Source organism: Lactuca serriola, chromosome 9, assembly GCF_051521515.1.
Source record: "Lactuca serriola cultivar US96UC23 chromosome 9, Lser_US96UC23_V15, whole genome shotgun sequence".
NCBI lineage: Eukaryota > Viridiplantae > Streptophyta > Magnoliopsida > Asterales > Asteraceae > Lactuca > Lactuca serriola.
Genome location: NC_136416.1, coordinates 51,692,395 through 51,710,786, shown reverse-complemented (window position 1 = coordinate 51,710,786; position 18,392 = coordinate 51,692,395). Strand labels below are relative to the sequence as shown.

Sequence of the window (18,392 nt, the reverse complement as noted above, 5' to 3'; positions counted from 1 at the left end):
CTTATATTTCTCCAAACAATTTAGGGTTCAACAGTTAGGTATGGTCTAGAGAGGTATCATGATTACTGTTTTTTGCTTTGTTCTTCAGAGATCTTGTTCCAGCGACAACATTTTCAAGCAACAGTTGGATGTGGGTCTATAACCACTATGTTTGGTCTCCAACGACATCAAGATAAAAGAGAATGAGAGGTGTTGTGATCGAGTTTTTATTCCAACTGGTGACCAATGTAAGAAATTTGGAGAGGTAGAGAGCGAGAGAGGGATGAACCTTGGAAATCCTTGACCAGTTGTGTTAAGTACATGACCAAATATCTTTGCTCTTTCTTCATTTACTCCTCTAATTGTTGCTTTAGCCAACATACTTCTTAAGCTATCTTTCTGCTACAAATCATGGGATAAAATAGTTAGTTTATGGCAGGATCTCATGGTTTGGCACACATTATCAAACAGTTTGTGTGCATTCCTTTTGTGTGACAAATACTGCATATCGTATGTTTATACAACTTACACTTGGCCGTATCAAACAACTTAGAATGTGGTCGTAACAAATACTGAAAGAATCGGCTTTATCTCCTAATCGATTTATAATCGATATCAAACCTTTGAGACTTTATCTCCTAATCTGAAACTTTAAGCCTTTGATCAGAAACAAGGATGAGAAACAAAAGAAAATCGGAAGCTTTCATCAAACCTTTATCTCGTAGTGGATTCGGAAATTAGATTCAAAATACTTTGCAAGCATCTGTGAAGCAACGAAGGTTGAAAATCGAAATTGGGTGTAGATGGCGTCTGAAGATGAGATTTTAGCTTTGATTTAGAGGAATCAAGAGATATTATTGATGGTTGTAACATTTAGATGTTGACAGGAAGGGATAAAGGCGATGATCGGAGAAGAAACTAAGTCGCCACTTGAGAGAGAGAGAGAGAGGGAGATTTTATATTTTAAATAATTATATTTAGTTTTGAAAGATCATAAATGGTCCCTGTGGTGTGAAATGACGAAAATGCCCCTCAATTAACGGACAAAAGTTAACAGAGTTAGCAATAAGGACCAATCGTTAAAAGTTTTGAAAACACAGGGACCATCTATAAGGTTTTTAAACCATGGGGATTAAACTTTAGATTTTGGGTAACCATAGGACCATTTATGATGTTTTTTCAAAACAAAAAAACGTCACAATGTTTTGCAATTTTCTCATTTTGAAAAGAGGTTGAGAATTGAGATTGGTCCATAGAACAAGGACTATTCATGTAATTTTCTACAAAGTTTACGAAGCTAAAACTCGTTTAACGCCCGTTGGGGAGAGAGATGGGGAAGAGACGGCGGAGAGATGGTTAAGGTAGGAGGAGCAACGACGGCGAAGAAGAAGAAAGGCCGTCCATCTCTATTGGATCTCAAAAACCGTGTTCTTAAAAAAGAAGAGCTACAAAATCAACAAAAATTACAACGGATATCAACTCGTCGGAACCCTAGCTCTACCGCCGCCTCCAGTGGCTACTATGTATCGGCCAATGAAGACGAGTACTACGACGATGACGATGATGAGAGAAGAGAAAAGAAAGTCAAGCTCGTTGTTCGTTTGCCTCAGTCAAATCAACTACAACAACAACAGGCTTCTTCTGATTTAATTAGATATTCCTCGGTTAATTCGGCATCCTATTTCTCTGAATTAAATGATGACGTTGACAATTGGAAATTCAACTCCGGATCTGTTGATACTATCATTGATTACCAGGTAAAGTTTTGATTGAAGCCTAAAATGTTAGGGTCTTGAAGCTTTGTTTGAAATCGTAATGCATTAGCGTTGGGAAAGAAAGGTGCTTTTTAGTTTTAGTGTTGATCTTTATTCGTCTTTTGTAATTTTCTTTGAATTTTCGCGCGTAAATCTAAAGTTCTTTATTCTTTATTTTTCCTTCCTAAGATTCGGTCAAGTTCTTGTGGTTGTAAGATACCCTTTTGGATAAAGGGCTTTATTCTTTTTTATTTGTAGCTCTGTGTTATGAAATGATTGAAATCTGATAGCTTTTGCTTTCTGAAATACAGTAGATTCTTCATAAATTCATTATTTTATTGTTGATAGATTCTTTATGGTTAGTCAACCTACAATCATATCTTGAATAAAGTTCAAACTTTATCTTTCTTTAATGCTTATATATTCTTTCACTTCACTGTTCATTGCCATTGTTCATTAGCAACAAAGCTTTGATATTTACTGGTTTATCTAGTTAATCTTCCATTCTTATAACCATGGATAACAAAATTATGTTTGTAGGGTGAAAAGATTTCAAAAGCCATGGAGTCTTCTGGACCCACAACACCTTTACCAGACAAAAAGCTATTGGATTTCATTCTTGACAGGCTTCAAAAGTGTGTCTTCCTTCCTTTCTTTGCTTCTTTCAATTGTTTATATCTTTTTTTTTTGCACTGTTTGTTGATTCAACATAGGTTTTTGGATGTTTAAATTTGATCTACAGGAAGGACACTTATGGGGCGTTCTCTGAGCCAGTTGATCCTAATGAGGTGCTTTTTTCTTTGTGTTAATGTGTTCATCTCATTCTTAAATTGACATGAAAAGCCTTGTTTGTATACAGCTTCCTGATTACCATGAAATCGTTAAGCATCCAATGGATTTTGGCACTGTGAAAAACAAACTTGATGATGGAGTCTATTCAAATTTGAATGAATTGGAGGCAGATGTGTTATTGATTTGTTCTAATGCAATGAAGTACAACTCATCTGATACCATTTACTTTCGTCAGGTATTCATCATATTTTCTTTAATTTCACTTCTCTTGAATTTTAATTTGTAATTCATAATATTTTAGGCAAGAAACATACAAGAATTGGCAAAAAGGGACTTTGGGAATTTGAGGCAAGAGGGTGAAGAGGGGGAGCTGCAACCAAAAGTAGTGAAACGAGGCAGACCGCCAAGTAAGCACCTGAAAAAGCCACCTGGCAGACCCCCATTGGAGCGTGTGGGCCCCGAGTCCGCCACTCTGGCAACTCCTGAAGACAACACAACGGAGTCTACTCCTTACAATTTAAGAAGAGGACCCATGTTGCATAACAGCTGCAATAGAGAACAACCCTACTCTGAATTATTATCAGAGTGGAATGAAGAGTTTCCAGGTTCCATCATCACCATTTTAATAATACTTAAATACCCAAAATGCCCTTCCATATTAAACTAGTTGTACTATGAATCTACAGTGCGCATTCGGAGGGCGGATATGAAATATGGAAATATTAAAGATTTTGTTATAGATGAGAGTAGGCGTGAGACTTACAAGCAATATTATGTCTCCAACTTTTGTGGAGAAAAGAAGCAGTTAATGGTGGTTGGTGATGGTGATGGTTATGCTAGAAGTTTAGCTTGTTTTGCTGCTAATCTTGGCCCTGTTGTCTGGAAAGTTGCGTTAAAGAAAATGGATAAAGCTTTACCTTGTGTTGATGCACAAGGTACAACAGTAGAATCCGAGGGTATTTTTGGGAAATCATCTTGTTGGCAGCAGGTAAACAGTTGATGGTTGGAGTCCTACTTCTACCTTGAAGCTCTGATTTCTGTATTGACCTTTGTGTGTTTGGCAGCTTGAAGGGGGCAATGGAGATGAGGGGAGGCAATATAGATAATGCATAGGAAAGGGATTGTATGTATAGATTAGGTTTTGGTTTTATGGGAAGTATCAAAGTGTATGTTTGTAATATTGGGAGTTTGATGAATCTGAATTTTGGAAATACGGGAAAAAAGAAAAGCATTTTTGGGTTGAGAGAAAAGCGTCAAAGAAGAAAGTGAAAAAAAATATGGCTTATTGCATGATTTAGATGACTTTTTCCATGTGGTACATGAGAAGAGGATGTACAGATAGGTCTGTGGTCTTCTAAAAACGTCTTGAGTGAAAATGTTTGTTTGACTACAGACAAACGAGTTCAAGAGAAATTCTAAGAAAAGAAACACGAGCTTAATAAAAATCGGAACTCCTTATTATGGATCAATCTTTGTCCCAAGAAGGCACATTCTAAATATACTTTAGCAAGAAAAATCCCTCAATGCCGTGGAAACCCGAATAAACGGAGCCTACTTTTTTGAAATTTAAGGAAATTGAATAAACCATAAAATAACCGAAAGTGATCGGACACGACTAAACTTTAAACATGACCCACGCACCGTGTGTGGTCTGGGCACTCACCACTAAACAAACACAATAGGTTTGTTTGCATGCTCTAACGTCTGTTTCATTAGACTGTGGTGAGTGGTCACAGTCAAATCACTGGAAAAACGTTGCTAACTTAGTGTCATGTTAGCTCCACGACCAACCCAATATTAACCCACTAGACATTAGAAATTGTTACCATTCTACAATATTCTTTTTATTTTTATTTATTATTTTTTATGATTAAATTAAATAAAAAAACATAATTTAAAACATAAATAAATATTTTAAAAACATAGAAAAATAAAACCACATTTCATTAATTAAAAACATAGAAATTTAAAACTTAAATTACTAAAAAAACATAAAACATACCAAATAAAACATCACGTTACTTAAAAAACATAAAAATTTAAAACATAAAAAAACATAGAGAAATACTATTCGTCGCCGTTGTTGTCACCGGTCTCATCCGCCTCATCATCACTGTCCTCATCCACCTGGTCTTCATTGTCATTTTGCCATTGGAATTGTCTTTTCCATATTTGATCGGTCAAATCGTGATGTAGATTGTGATGTGTTTCACGATTTTGTATTTTCAAAACCCTTGAGAAGTATGGTGAGCTGTCAACTTGTATTACTGCAGGTGAATTAAGTATATCGTTTGCGGTATATGAACAAATAGTCATACCCTCTTCTTCTATTATCATGTTATATAAAATAACACAAACAATTAACACCATCGTCAATTTTGCCATATCTCATGTTCATGTCGGATGTTTGATTATGTGTCATTTTTGTTTTATGACTCCAAACACTCGTTCCACATCCTTCCTTGCAGATTCATGTGCTAACTTGAACAAATTTTGTTTTTCATTGGCCGAAAATGAATGACTTGACAATTGTAGCGTACTCTGGATATATCTCATCACCTAGGTAATACCCATACTTATATTCATTTCCATTTGCAACGTATATCATGTTTGGTGTTTTACTTTGCAAAATATTGTTAAGTAACGGAGACGCTTGGAGCACATTCAGGTCATTGTTTGACCCTGCCATACCCAAGAATGCATGCCAAAATCATAGGTCCTATGAAACAACCGCCTCTAATATAACAGTTGGGACCCCATGATCACCTTGCGTGAATTAACCACGCCACACATTGGGATAATTTGCCCACTCCCATTGTTTTGGTGTTTGTGATTCATTAGAGGCATCACATATGAGGTGCTAGGTTCTCAAGAGCTCAAGGATCTTCAAGCTACAATCAGAGGTAACTTTCTAACTTGTTTATTAGATGTTCATTTCAATTTTGGTATGCTAGTTTTAGGGTTTCAGAGCTTTGGATGATTATTGCATGTATAATTAGAAAAACCTAGATCCAAAACTCTAGGGTTTGCATGTACACCATAGGATTGATGTTTTTCTCATAACCCAACAGTGGTATCAGATCCTAGGTCGTTTTTCGTTTGTATTTGATGCATAGCTAATTTGTTCAAAGCTGAAAAATCGAAAAACTGTGCCTTAGCCTGATGAACTCGTTGAGTCACCTGATGAACTCGACGAGTCCAATCAGTGACTCAGCGAGTCAGGTAGTCTGTTGGCTGATTTTTCGTGATTTTGACTGAAATTGAATTAGGATAATTACCAAAACATTTTTTACTGATAAAATCCAATTTGTTTTCAATAAGGTATTGATTACCCTAATGTAATTCAAAGATAATTGTCATAAATAAGATAATTACTTGTTTATATGATAAAGATTAATTATTTGTATTTTGATTTGAATTATCTTGTCAAGAAAATAGATTAGATCAAATTATATGATAAAGATTAATAATATGATTAATCAATTATTTCTCAAATTTGATCTAAAAGATGTTTTGAAAAAAGTTTCAAAACTTTCCCTCAAGTTTTGGGATTTAAAATTTAATTAAAAGTTTTAATTTTGAAATATTTAAATCCTGAACCATAGAATTTTACAAGTTTAAAATTCAACCTTATACTATTATACTATTATAAGATTAATAATTATATATATGTATAAGATAAGCTAGTCTTACCGTTTGTAGGCCTCATTCACGAGGCCGGTCTATAAGGGGGTATAAGGTTACTGCCTATAAAATGGTGGTTTAATAGGTGTCAACTCTCACCCATCGCTTCCTTGATTGGTGGAGGTTCGTTTGCCAAACGGGTAGGATAAGGCAATTAATTCCTCATTAATAAGTATAATGAAATATAAAGTAACTAAATGTTTTCATAAAATTTCCAATCTTAGTTACTTTAGGAAAAATGTGAAATGATGTTATTCCATGAAATTACACGTTGCCCCCTGCCGAGTCGTTATTTGAGCGTGCGTGGAAACCTGACACACTAATTTGGGACTAGCAAAGGTGACAAAGGGTAGCTCGATGTTTATCATAGATCAATGGAGTGTGTGTGGCTAATCGACACATTGATTAGGTGGTAAATAACATCGAGAGTACCAAGTACATTTGCATGGTTATTCACACCTTGTTTTTGATCCTTAGTATCTCAGTCACGAACTTGAAGGGAATATCGAGATTTAAACATGCCATTGAAAAGTTTAATGAATCTCAAAAGAATCTAGAAATTTCAATTCATTTAAAACTTAATTGTCATTTTTGTTTTTCATGGTGGAAATTGGTAAATCGTCATTTACATACCTTCAAATTATTTGCAATTAGATTACAACATCCCTCTTCTGAATTGTAAATAATTGTGTTGGGTCCTAGCCCTAATTTCTCATTTGGGTGTTTATTTGGGGATTCTTATCTAATCTAAACTTTTTTCCTTTTCTATTTCAGATGTCTACTTTGAACAACAGCAACGCTTCTGGATCGACCCCTTCCGGCTCATTCTCACTCATGAACTTGTGTGGGAGGGTGATATTCGATGGGTCCAACTTTAATGATTGGATCCGGAACATTCGCATAGTCACCCGCTACGAGGAAAAAGAGTATGTTCTCGACAAGGAGTTGAAGGAGGTTAACATGAACACTGCCACTCCCGAAGAAATTATTGTGTTCGAAACTCATGAGCGAGATGCTACGAAGGCTCATTGCATCATGCGCACAACAATGACCGTTGAACTCCAAAAGTCCTACGAGGACTACTATCCATACGAGATGCACCAAGATTTGATGGAAAGGTACCATCAAAGTGCCAGACAAGGATGGTATGAGATCATCGTTGCGATGATCACTACCAAAATGAAGGATGGAGAGTCCATTACGACCCACTTGCAGAAAATGCAGAGATATGTGGACCGCTTGTTGAAGTTGAATGCCAACTTCGATGAGGAGCTGGCCATAGATATTATTCTACACTCCTTGCCTCCTTGCTACGACCAGTTTTGTATGACCTACCACATGAACAAGGAGGAGGTCACTCTAAGCAAGCTTCAATGCCTGCTAAGGACTGCTGAGAGGAGGTTAACATGAACACTGCCACTCCCGAAGAAATTATTGTGTTCGAAACTCATGAGCGAGATGCTACGAAGGCTCATTGCATCATGCTCGCAACAATGACCGCTGAACTCCAAAAGTCCTACGAGGACTACTATCCATACGAGATGCACCAAGATTTGATGGAAATGTACCATCAAAGTGCCAGACAAGAATGGTATGAGATCATCGTTGCGATGATCACTACCAAAATGAAGGATGGAGAGTCCATCATGACCCACTTGCAGAAAATGCAGAGATATGTGGACCCGCTTGTTGAAGTTGAATGCCAACTTCGATGAGGAGCTGGCCATAGATATTATTCTACACTCCTTGCCTCCTTGCTATGACCAGTTTTGTATGACCTACCACATGAACAAAGAGGAGGTCACTCTAAGCAAGCTTCAAGGCCTGCTAAGGACTGGTGAGAGTAGTCTGAAAGGCAAATCTATTGCATCTACTCCTACTACTGCTTCCCCTGTCTTGGCTATTGGGCAAGGAAAAGGAAAGAAGAGGAAGGCTCCGTCTAAGACCCACAAGGGAAAGTCTCACAATGGTACCTCTTCAAGTGGAACCAAAGCTGGTCCTGCTACTCCCTTTTCCAACTTGAAGGATGCAGAGTGCTTCTACTGCCACGAGAAAAGGCATTGGAAACGAAGCTGCTCGAAGTATCTGCAAGATATCAAGGATGGGAAGATAAAGCCCACCTTCGTAGGTATTTATACTATTCAATCAAATAACTTATCACATGTTATGTCTTGGGTCCTTGATACAGGATGTGGTTTCATTTGTTCTGATTTGCAGGGTCTGAGAAGAAATAGATATGTGGAGCATGGGAAGATAAACTTGATCATGGGGAATAGGAAAGTGTCGCATGTCACCAAGATTGGAGTTTACTCTTTAGTTCTTAGTAGTGGGTTAGGTTTAGATTTGAATAATTGTTGCTACTCGTTAGAAATGACATGAAAAATTATTTCTTTTCATGGTTTGTATAAACAAGGTTTTAGATTTTCATTTAATAATGAAATTGGTTCTATTAATGCTTTCTTGAATGGTACGATCTATTTTGAAGCATTGCCTTGTAATGGAATATATGAAACTGTGATGATTGTAGACAACTTAGGGAATAATGTGTTGCATATCGATTCGTCCAATGGTTTGGACAAAGCATGCATGTGGCATTGTCGTTTTGGACGTGTCAACAAGAAGCGCATAGTCCCACTCTAAAAGGATGGAGTGTTGGAGTCATTCGACCTTAGGGACGATGACACATGTGAGTCTTGTTTGCTTGGAAAGATGACCAAGTCACCCTTTACTGGCACTTGTGAAAGGGGTGAGGGTTTATTGGTTATGTAGTCCCTTTAGATCCACCATGAGCGATGCGAACCGCTTCTATGTGACTTTTACCGATGATTATAGTAGATATGGGTATATCTACTTAATCAAGCACAAGTTAGAAACCTTTGAAAAGTTCAAAGAGTTTAAGCAAGAAGTAGAGAATCAGTTGGGCAGGAAAATTAATATGCTCCGATCCGATCGAGGTGGCGAGTACCTTAGTGTTGAATTCCACGACTACCTCAAGAAATATGGAATTGTTTCGCAATTGACGCCACCTAGGACCACAGTTGAATGGTGTGACCGAGTGGTGCAATCGAACCTTGTTGGACATGGTTCATTCTATGATGAGTCGAGCTTCGTTACTTATCTCATTTTGGGGGTATGGCTTAGAGATTGCCGCCCATATCCTTAATCTAGTCCCAACTAAGAAGGTTGCCAAAACACCTCACGAGATGTGGACAGGGAAGATTCCCTCGTTGGCACATATCAAGGTTTGGGGTTGTGAGGCTTTCGTAAGACAAGAGACTCACAACAAGCTTGAACCTCGTAGTGAGCAGTGTATTTTCATCGACTATCCATAGAAGTCCTTTAGATATCTCTTCTATAGACCGAGTGACAATGTTGTCTTCATTACGAGGTGAGGGGTTTTCCGAGAGCGAGAACTCATATTCCAAGAGGACACTGGGAGGCAAATTGATATTGAAGAGCTTCAAGAATCAAACGATGAAGGAACCTCTAACATTGTCGCTCAACCCGAGAAGGAAGCTCATGTTGAGCCAATTGACGAGTCCTTACCTCTTAGACGTTCTAGTAGAGTTAGTGTTCCACCCGTTTTATATGGTTTACATATAACTACTAAGGGTGATACATTTATTAGTGATAGCACACTAATAAATTTGGATGAACCTAACAACTACAAGGAAGCCATGGAAGGCCCGGAGCCTGCGAAATGGAAAAAGGATATGGACAATGAGATTCAGTCCATGTATGACAATCAAGTTTGGAACTTGGTTGACAATGTGCCAGGTCATAAGACGGTCGGGTGCAAGTGGATCTTCAAGAAGAATACCCGCGTGGATGGGAAAGTACACACGTATAAGGCGCGATTGGTTGCGAAGGGCTTTACTCAAACTCCCGGAGTTGACTATGATGAGACCTTCTCATCAGTTGCGAAGATTAAATCTATAAGGGTTATGCTAGCCATATCTGCATTTCATGACTATAAAATATGACAAATGGATGTCAAAACCGCTTTCCTTAATGGGAAGTTGGCTAAAGATGTTTACATGAGTCAGCCAGAGGGTTTTGTCAGCGCAGAGCACCCTAATAGAGTGTGTAAGCTTGAGAAATCCATTTATGGATTGAAACAAACATATCGCAGATGGAATCTTTGTGATGAGAAAGTCAAAGAGTTTGGCTTTTCGAGAAGCGAGGATGAGTCTTGTGTACATGTCAAATCCAGTAGGAGTATAGTTAGCTTTCTCGTTTTGTATGTGGACGACATACTGCTCATAGGAAACGATGTCCCAACCTTACAGGAGGTTAAGTCCTAGATTGGGAAGTGCTTCGCTATGAAGGACCTCAGAGAAGCTGCTTATAATCCTGGGATAAGGATATTAAGAAATAGGAGTAAAAGACTGATAGGACTTAGTCAAAGTACTTACTTGGATAAAGTGTTAAAACGTTTTAGCATGGAAAATTCCAAGAAAAGGGAGTTACCAATCCAAAGCAATACCAAGTTGAGTAAGACTCAAATCCCGAGTACCGATGCCGAGATAGTAGAGATAAGCAGAGTACCTTATGCTTCCGCAGTTGGCTCAATCATGTATGCTATGACATGTACTCGCCCTGATGTGGCCTTCACTTTGAGGATGGTCAGTAGATATCAAGGGAACCCTGGTAGAGCACATTGGACCGCAGTAAAGAATATTCTTAAGTACCTTCGGAGGACTAAGTGAAGGTTTCTTATCCTCGGTGGGAGTGATGACTTAAGAGTGTGAGGGTATTGTGACGCTAGTTTTTAGACTGGCCGAGATAATTTCCGATCGTAGTCTGGCTGGGTCTTTACCCTGAATGGAGGAGCAGTAACTTGGAAAAGTTCCAAGCAAGAGACCATAGCTGATTTAACGTGCAGATTAGAGTACATAGCAGCAAGCGAAGCGTCGAAGGAGGCAATATGGCTAAAGAGCTTCATTGGAGACCTTGGAGTCGTATCGGCCATAAAGGAGCCTATGGAGATTTTCTGTGATAACGAAGGTGCGGTTGCCTTAACCAAGGAACCAAGGGATCATGGTAGATCCATGCATATCGACAGAAAATATCATTTCATTAGACATCGGGTAGAAGAGGGACTCTTCGTAGTTTAGAGGGTATCATCAGAAGAGACCCCAACAGATCCCCTTACGAAGGGACTGAGTAGGGGTTAAGCACTTGCAGCACGCTAGGAGCATTGGGCTGAAAGACAATATTAGTTTTAGTGATTAGATAGCTTTTAGAAACTTGTAATAGATAAATTGTAATTAACATTTTGATGATTAAATCAAGGTGTTTTATTTATAAGTAATGTTACTGTCTTGTGTCAATTATTTACTATTGTTTCACTTTGCATGTTTTGACTTCCTAAATAATAAGATTATTTAAACTATCCGCAGTCGATCATACGTTGGAAGTAAGTATGAAAGAAGACTGTCATGAATTGGTTTGTAGATTGTCTAAGCGTTTAGACATAGAAAAGGCTTGATGCAACGTTCATGGGTGCTTATGAAATATGATTTAAGTATTGGATTAAACTCGCGCTCACGTGATTCACTTCATGGAATTTAATCACGAGTGATTGTGAAATGATAATATCATATAGTCTTTAAACCTAGATATATGAGTTGTTGTTTACGAGTCGGTTGTGCATTGATAATGCGTAAACGCATTAGTAACTTGATGTTATAAAATGCATTGTTGTGTACGATTTGGTGAGTAAATAGTACAAGCATATAAGTCGAAGTTTATTTGGTCCTTTTATCCTACGAGGCTAAAAGCGATATCTTGGACCCCTCGATGATTTTGTTTTGACTTATGTGTCGGGCCCGGTCAAGACTGAGTTGATGTGTTCAATTAAGTTCTATGTCAGACAAATCGAAGATCGAGAAACAAATTGATGGAAGACAAGTATGACCATGTTCCATGTAATTGTCCACACGATATCTTGAGAACGGAGGACTATACGATCCCTTATCTAAAGGACGTGTCAGAGTTCGACATCAGCTTTTGAGAGCTACGATTGCTAATCAGATTTTGAAGTCGTACTTGCATTTATAGTTATTAGACTTATCCAAGTGGGAGACGGTTGGATTAGGTGTCTAAGCCATAACTATATTTGGTATGTACTTGACCCAGTTTTAGCATGGCCCTTTTGGGTTGCCTTCACCAAAGCAACTTGACTGGAAAAATAATGGAGAAAGAGGTTATTATGGTTTATTAATATATTATATGAATAATATATTAAATGAGAAATCATATTATTTAATTAATACTGGTCAAGAAATAATTTAGAATTTATTTTGTGGTCAAAAGAGATTAGCTAAATTAAGGGGGCTGATATTGTAATTATGTGATAATTGAAAAATGGGCTGAGGAACCCTAAAGAAGGGATGGACGAATTCTATGGAGAAGCCCACATAGAAATCGTCCATAGGAGGCCTTCTGGAAGGATCTTGTGGACTGCTTAAGGCCTAAGCAATCTAATTAGGGCTTTAACTGAAACCCTAGTAGCTCCCTATATAAGGAACCCCCTGGCTTCACTTTTTTGGCTACCACAACCCTAAAAGGATTCCAAGAGCCAAAAATTACCTCTCTCCTCTCTCTCTCTCTCTCTCTAAGATTCTCCAATTGTTTTGGTGTTTGTGATTCATTACAGGCATCACATTTGAGGTGCTAGGTTCTCAAGAGCTCAAAGATCTTCAAGCTACAATCAAAGGTAACTTTCTAACTTGTTTATTAGATGTTAATTTCGATTTTGGTATGCTAGTTTTAGGGTTTGAGAGCTTTGGATGATTATTGCACGTACAATTAGCAAAACATAGATCCGAAGCTTTAGGGTTTGCATGTACACCATAGGATTGATGGTTTGCTCATAACCCAACACTTGTTTGATTGGGGCTTGGAGGTCTGAGTCACGGCTCGAAGACATGGTAAGATTAGTTAAGTTTTATTGGGCCCTAGTGCTATTGTTGATTAGTGGATCGGGGGTAGGATCGAGTGTTGTTGTCGGTTAGTGGATCGGAGGTAAGCCCAAGTGTTGTTGTTGATTAGCGGATCGGGGGTAGGCCTGATTTTTGTTGTCGGTTAGTGGATCGGGGGTAAGCCTGAGTGTTGTTGTCGATTAGTGGATCTGGGGTGAGCCTGAGTGTTGTCAGCAGATAGCCAAGCAGGGTTGTCAGAGCCAAGTAAGAGTGTGGTCTAGTTTAGTATATGACCAGTTAGTTTTCATTGCGGTGGTGCACTTTTGTGCAGAATTAGCATGACGACATTGGCCGAGAAGCTCTTGGACCGATTAAATCTGTGGATCTTTGGATATCTCAGTTGCTTAGGGGTTGTGCATGATTTTGGGATCCACATGTCATGGATAAGAATGGAATTCTTCATTCATGGAATGGTTTTCCACCAGGTCGTTTTGTTTCTTGTTAAATATGCAGAGGTGTCAAAAGATCAAGGAATGTCGTGGGAGTTGTGATTTAGACCGCTAGGGTCTCTGTTTGAATTGGCCCATTAGCTTGGGCAAGGAACCTGTCTTATCAATGTTTGCAGTTACCAGTATGCGAATGATATCAACTCATGGCAAGGGAGTCAGGTTTGAAGAACCCACAAGGGGTTTAGAGTCTGTTTGAGAGGAGACTCCAAGAACTGATTTCGAGAATGAAATCTATAAGTGGGGGAGAATTGTAACATCTTGTTATCCAAAGAAGGTGAGCCAATACTTAAGGAATCTAATAAGGATTTTTGAAGTAAACCCTCAGCCATGATGTGGGGCTTGGATGCCCACGACGTGGCGTGATACTTATCGAACGCCTGTTTTCAAGCGCCACCACTGCGTGACAATGGATAGCCACGGCGTGACACCTGTTCAAGCCCAATCACATGTATTTTTAGGGTTTCATCCATATTTAATCATCTTAAACCCCATTTTAGGTCATCTTCTTCATCCTCCATCCCTTCATTTGGAAACCCTAGCCTCTCTTCCATGGAAACGAGCTTGGTGGCTATATCTTGAGGTTGTTTGCTCTATTTGGTGAAACTTGAAGAAAAAGGTGGTTCATTTTGGTGCAAGGATGCAAGCAGCAAGCTTGGATCCAAGATCTTCTTCACATTTCTGAGCTATTGAAGGTATAAAGTTCATATCTTGACCTTTGTGTTTCTTGTTTGATGTTTGAGCCCATTTTGGATGATTTGGTCCCATTCTTTAGTTCTCTTGGAGTTTGAGGAACTCTAAAGGTTGATATGGTGCTCAATTGGTCATGAACTTCTAATCTAGTGAGAAAAAAGTCTTAAATTGAGTGTTCTTAGCCTAATGTTCGAGTTTTGGTCGCATTTAGGACTTAATGGACTTAGGGTTTAAGATCTTGTCCTATGGTGAGGTCCTAATGGATAAAGTTGGAAACTTTATCCATTAAGTCAGTGTGAAGAAGTAGATTGGGAAGTATGAGCTTAATCTAAAAGGATTAAGCTCTTATTGAGAAATTGATGATTTTCTAGTGGTCATAGCGTGGCAAAGTCAAAAATCACGACCGCCTTGTTTTGGCATTGCCACAGCGTGGCCAAGGAGGACCACGACGTGGCGTTGACCGTAAACTTTTTGACCAAGTTTGAATTTGGGTCAACCTTGAGGGTTTTAGGCTATTGATTAATATTTTACTTGGTTTTGGTGATTAGTGGATTTGTGGGTGCATGCATTGTTGAAGATCGGGTTCCTCAGTACTCAATAAACCATGAAAACCCAAGTCAACTCGCCGAGTTGCTATCCAACTCGTCAAGTCCATGCAGAGTCCAGAAGATCGGGGAAAACCCTATCCACTCGTCGATTTGTCCCACCAACTCGTTGAGTTCACTCTGAATCTAGAAACGGGAAAACTCGACTCGACTCATCGAGTTGGATGCCCAACTCATCGAGTTCTTCATGCATTACACATATAACTCATTCCAGTTGATTCCAACGCTCCAAACTCCAGATCCAACCTCCTAGGATGAAGTTACCACGTAAATTTTCTAACTTTACGATCATGCAAGGCTTCACAAGGCCAAAACACCCAATACTAAGCTCAAGAAGGAGTTTAGGACATGAAGACGGGTCAAAGCTTCATAAAGCTTGAGGCTTTAGGCCTAAAGGGCCTAGTAGTGTCCAGATCTGAGGTCTCATAGCTCCATAGCATGCTCACAACCATTAATGACTCAAGGATAAGCTAGAAAGGGCCATAAACTCTCTAATGGAGAGATCCAATAAACAAGAAGTCAAAGTATTAACTTTTTACCTTCAAACGCATAGTGAATTCTGGAATCATCTCACTGATGAAAGCCATAAAATGTTTATCCAAAGTATGTGCATCATATTTGGCATTTTTAATCGATGCTAAGAAGGAAAAGAAGAAGGTGCATAATATATCGGTCGTATGTGATTATTCGGAAGTCTTTCCCGAAGATCTTCCCGGATTACCACCTGATAGACAAGTGGGTTTTCGTATAGAATGACACCGATAGCAAAAGCACCATACCGATTAGCACCGACGGAGATGAAGGAGCTTATGACGCAACTTCAGGAGTTGTTGGACAACGGTTTCATTCGACCTAGTTTATCACCCTGGGGAGCTCCGGTGTTATTCGTGAAAAAGAAGGACAGAAGCATGAGAATGTGTATAGACCACTGAGAGTTGAACAAGGCAACGGTAAAGAACAAGTACCCATTGCCGAGGATTGATGACCTATTCGATCAGCTGCAAGGTTCGAGCTATTTCTCAAAGATCGATCTTAGGTCAGGATATCATCAGCTAAAGGTGAGAGATTAGGATATTGAGAATACTGCATTTAGAACAAGATATGGACACTACGAGTTCTTGGTTATGTCATTTGGACTAACCAATGCTCTAGCAACATTCATGGATTTGATGAATAGGGTTTGTAAACCATTCCTCGATAAATCCGTGATAGTGTTCATCGACAATATTTTGATCTACTCGAAATGCCAAGAGGAGCATGGCAAGCATCTATAAGAAGTATTAGAAGTATTGAAGAAGGAGAAGTTGTATGCAAAGTTCTCCAAGTCTGATTTTTGGATCCGAGAAGTCCAATTTTTGGGTCACGTGGTTAACCAGGAGGGAATAATGGTTGACCCAGCAAAAATCGAAGTTGTAATGAAGTGGGAACGTCCAAAGAGTCCCACAGAGATTCGAAGCTTTCTAGGATTAGCCGGATACTACCGATGATTTATCTAAGGCTTTTCTTCGATAGCTGCTCCATTGACATCATTGACCCACAAAGGAGCTACATATACGTGGAGTGAGAAAAATGAAGAGGCATTCGAGAAGCTAAAGAAGAAGTTATGCGAAGCACCGATTCTTTCTCTACCCGATGGAGTTGAAGATTTCGCGGTGTATAGCGATGCGTCGGGAGTCAAGTTGGGCTGTGTTCTGACCTAAAGAGAAAATTTGATAGCATATTCCTCTCGACAATTGAAGGATCACGAAAAGAACTACCCCACTTATAATTTGGAGTTGGTAGCGGTAGTTTTTGCTCTAAAGATATGGAGGCGTTACCTCTATGGCACGAAATGCAAGCTCTTTACTGATCATAAGAGTCTCCGGTATCTCTTTAATCATAAGGAATTGAACATGAGACAATGACGTTGGCTAGAGTTACTCAAGGACTACGACTATCGGACTATGAGATACTTTACCACCCTGGTAAAGCAAACGTTGTCGCTGATGCTCTCAATCGAAAAGTCAATCTTGAAAGGAAAAAGCCAAGAGCATTGAGAATTGAAGTCATATCAACGATTGTGGAAAGCATCGGGAAAGCTCAAGAAGAAGCTTTAGAGAAGAATGAGCGAAAAGAAGAACGTTTGGGAAAAACGTTGGTGTTCGGTACAAACTGTCAAGGACTGAAGGTATTCCAAGATCGGATTTAGGTACTTAAGACAGGAGGAATAAAAGATCTTCTAATGGAAGAAGCGCACAAGACCATGTACTCAGTTCATCCTGGTAGCACAAAAATGTATAGGGACCTAACCTACTACTGGTGGCCGACAATGAAACTCGATGTTGCAAAGTATGTGGCCGAGTGTGTGACATGTGCACGGGTTAAGGCACATCATCAGAAACTGTATGGGAGTTTAGAACCTTTATCTGTACCCATGGGTAAATGGGAAGACATCACCATGGATTTTGTGACTAAACTGCCCAGGACGAAGAACGGACACGACATGATTTGGGTGGTCGTGGATCGTTTCACGAAGAGTGCACACTTCATAGCAGCCAACGAGAAGTGGTATATGGATAAGCTCGCAAATGTTTACGTGAAGGAAATTGTAAGACTTCACGGTGTTCCTCTAACAATTGTATCAGATCGTGATAGTCGTTTCCCATCGAGGTTTTGGAGAAGTCTACAAGAGGAATTAGGTACAAAATTATGTTTGAGTACGACTTATCATCCGCAGACTGACGGTCAGAGCGAAAGAACGATTCAAACACAGGAGGATATGTTGAGAGCTTGTACCCGGGAGTTCCAAGGGAAATGGGATGAGCACTTACCTCTGGTAGAATTTTCCTACAACAATAGTTTCCACTCGAGCATCAAGATGGCACACTACCAAGCTTTGTACGGAAAGAAGTGTCGTACGCCGTCTTGTTGGCTTGAGGCCGGAGAGAAGCAGTTTATGGACCCCGAGATAGTCTATGAGACTGCTGAGAAACTAAAGGCGATCAGGGAATGAATGTTAGCAGCTCAGGATCGTCAGAAGAGCTATGCTGACTAGAAAAGACGACTGATGACCATTGAAGTTGGAGATTCGGTTTTGCTGAAAGTATCACCATGGAAGGGACTTATAAGATTTGGAAAACGGGGAAAGTTGAGTCCAAGGTTTATTGGACCGTTCAAAGTTCTTAAGAAGATTAGAAACCAAGCTTATAAGCTGGAATTGCCCAAAGAGTTGGATGGCATCCATAACACTTTACATGTGTGTTATTTGAGGAAGTTTACGGGAGAAGTTCCCGACATAATTCCAATCTCAAAGTTAAGAATGGATGAGAATAAGAGGTTGATCGAAGAGCCTGAGGCAATTGTTGATAGTAAGACTAAGAAGTTACGACGCAAGATGGTCGACTTAGTGCTAGTCCGATGGAAACATTCGAATGGGCCGAATCTCACTTGGGAAACATAAAGTGACATGATGAG

The 18,392-nt window shown here is 39.2% G+C and overlaps 1 protein-coding gene across 1 annotated transcript; it reads left to right on the top strand.

Moving 5' to 3' along the window:
* The first annotated feature begins 1,294 nt into the window (after nt 1-1,294).
* LOC145075024 (uncharacterized) lies at nt 1,295-3,840 on the top strand. The gene is made up of 7 exons (XM_079021319.1): nt 1,295-1,736; nt 2,274-2,368; nt 2,476-2,521; nt 2,593-2,760; nt 2,827-3,130; nt 3,212-3,513; nt 3,590-3,840. Exons 1-7 carry the CDS (start codon nt 1,332-1,334, stop codon nt 3,629-3,631), a joined length of 1,362 nt encoding a protein of 453 aa, XP_078877445.1. The 5' UTR covers nt 1,295-1,331; the 3' UTR covers nt 3,632-3,840.
* The last annotated feature ends 14,552 nt before the right edge of the window (nt 3,841-18,392 follow it).

Excerpts from the sequence above, each read along its gene's own strand:
- LOC145075024 (XM_079021319.1), top strand. The coding sequence starts at position 1,332 with ATGGTTAAGGTAGGAGGAGCAACGACGGCGAAGAAGAAGAAAGGCCGT. Across the intron at positions 2,369-2,475 it reads ATTCTTGACAGGCTTCAAAA|GAAGGACACTTATGGGGCGT; the intron begins GTGTGTCTTCCT and ends TTTGATCTACAG. Across the intron at positions 2,522-2,592 it reads AGCCAGTTGATCCTAATGAG|CTTCCTGATTACCATGAAAT; the intron begins GTGCTTTTTTCT and ends GTTTGTATACAG.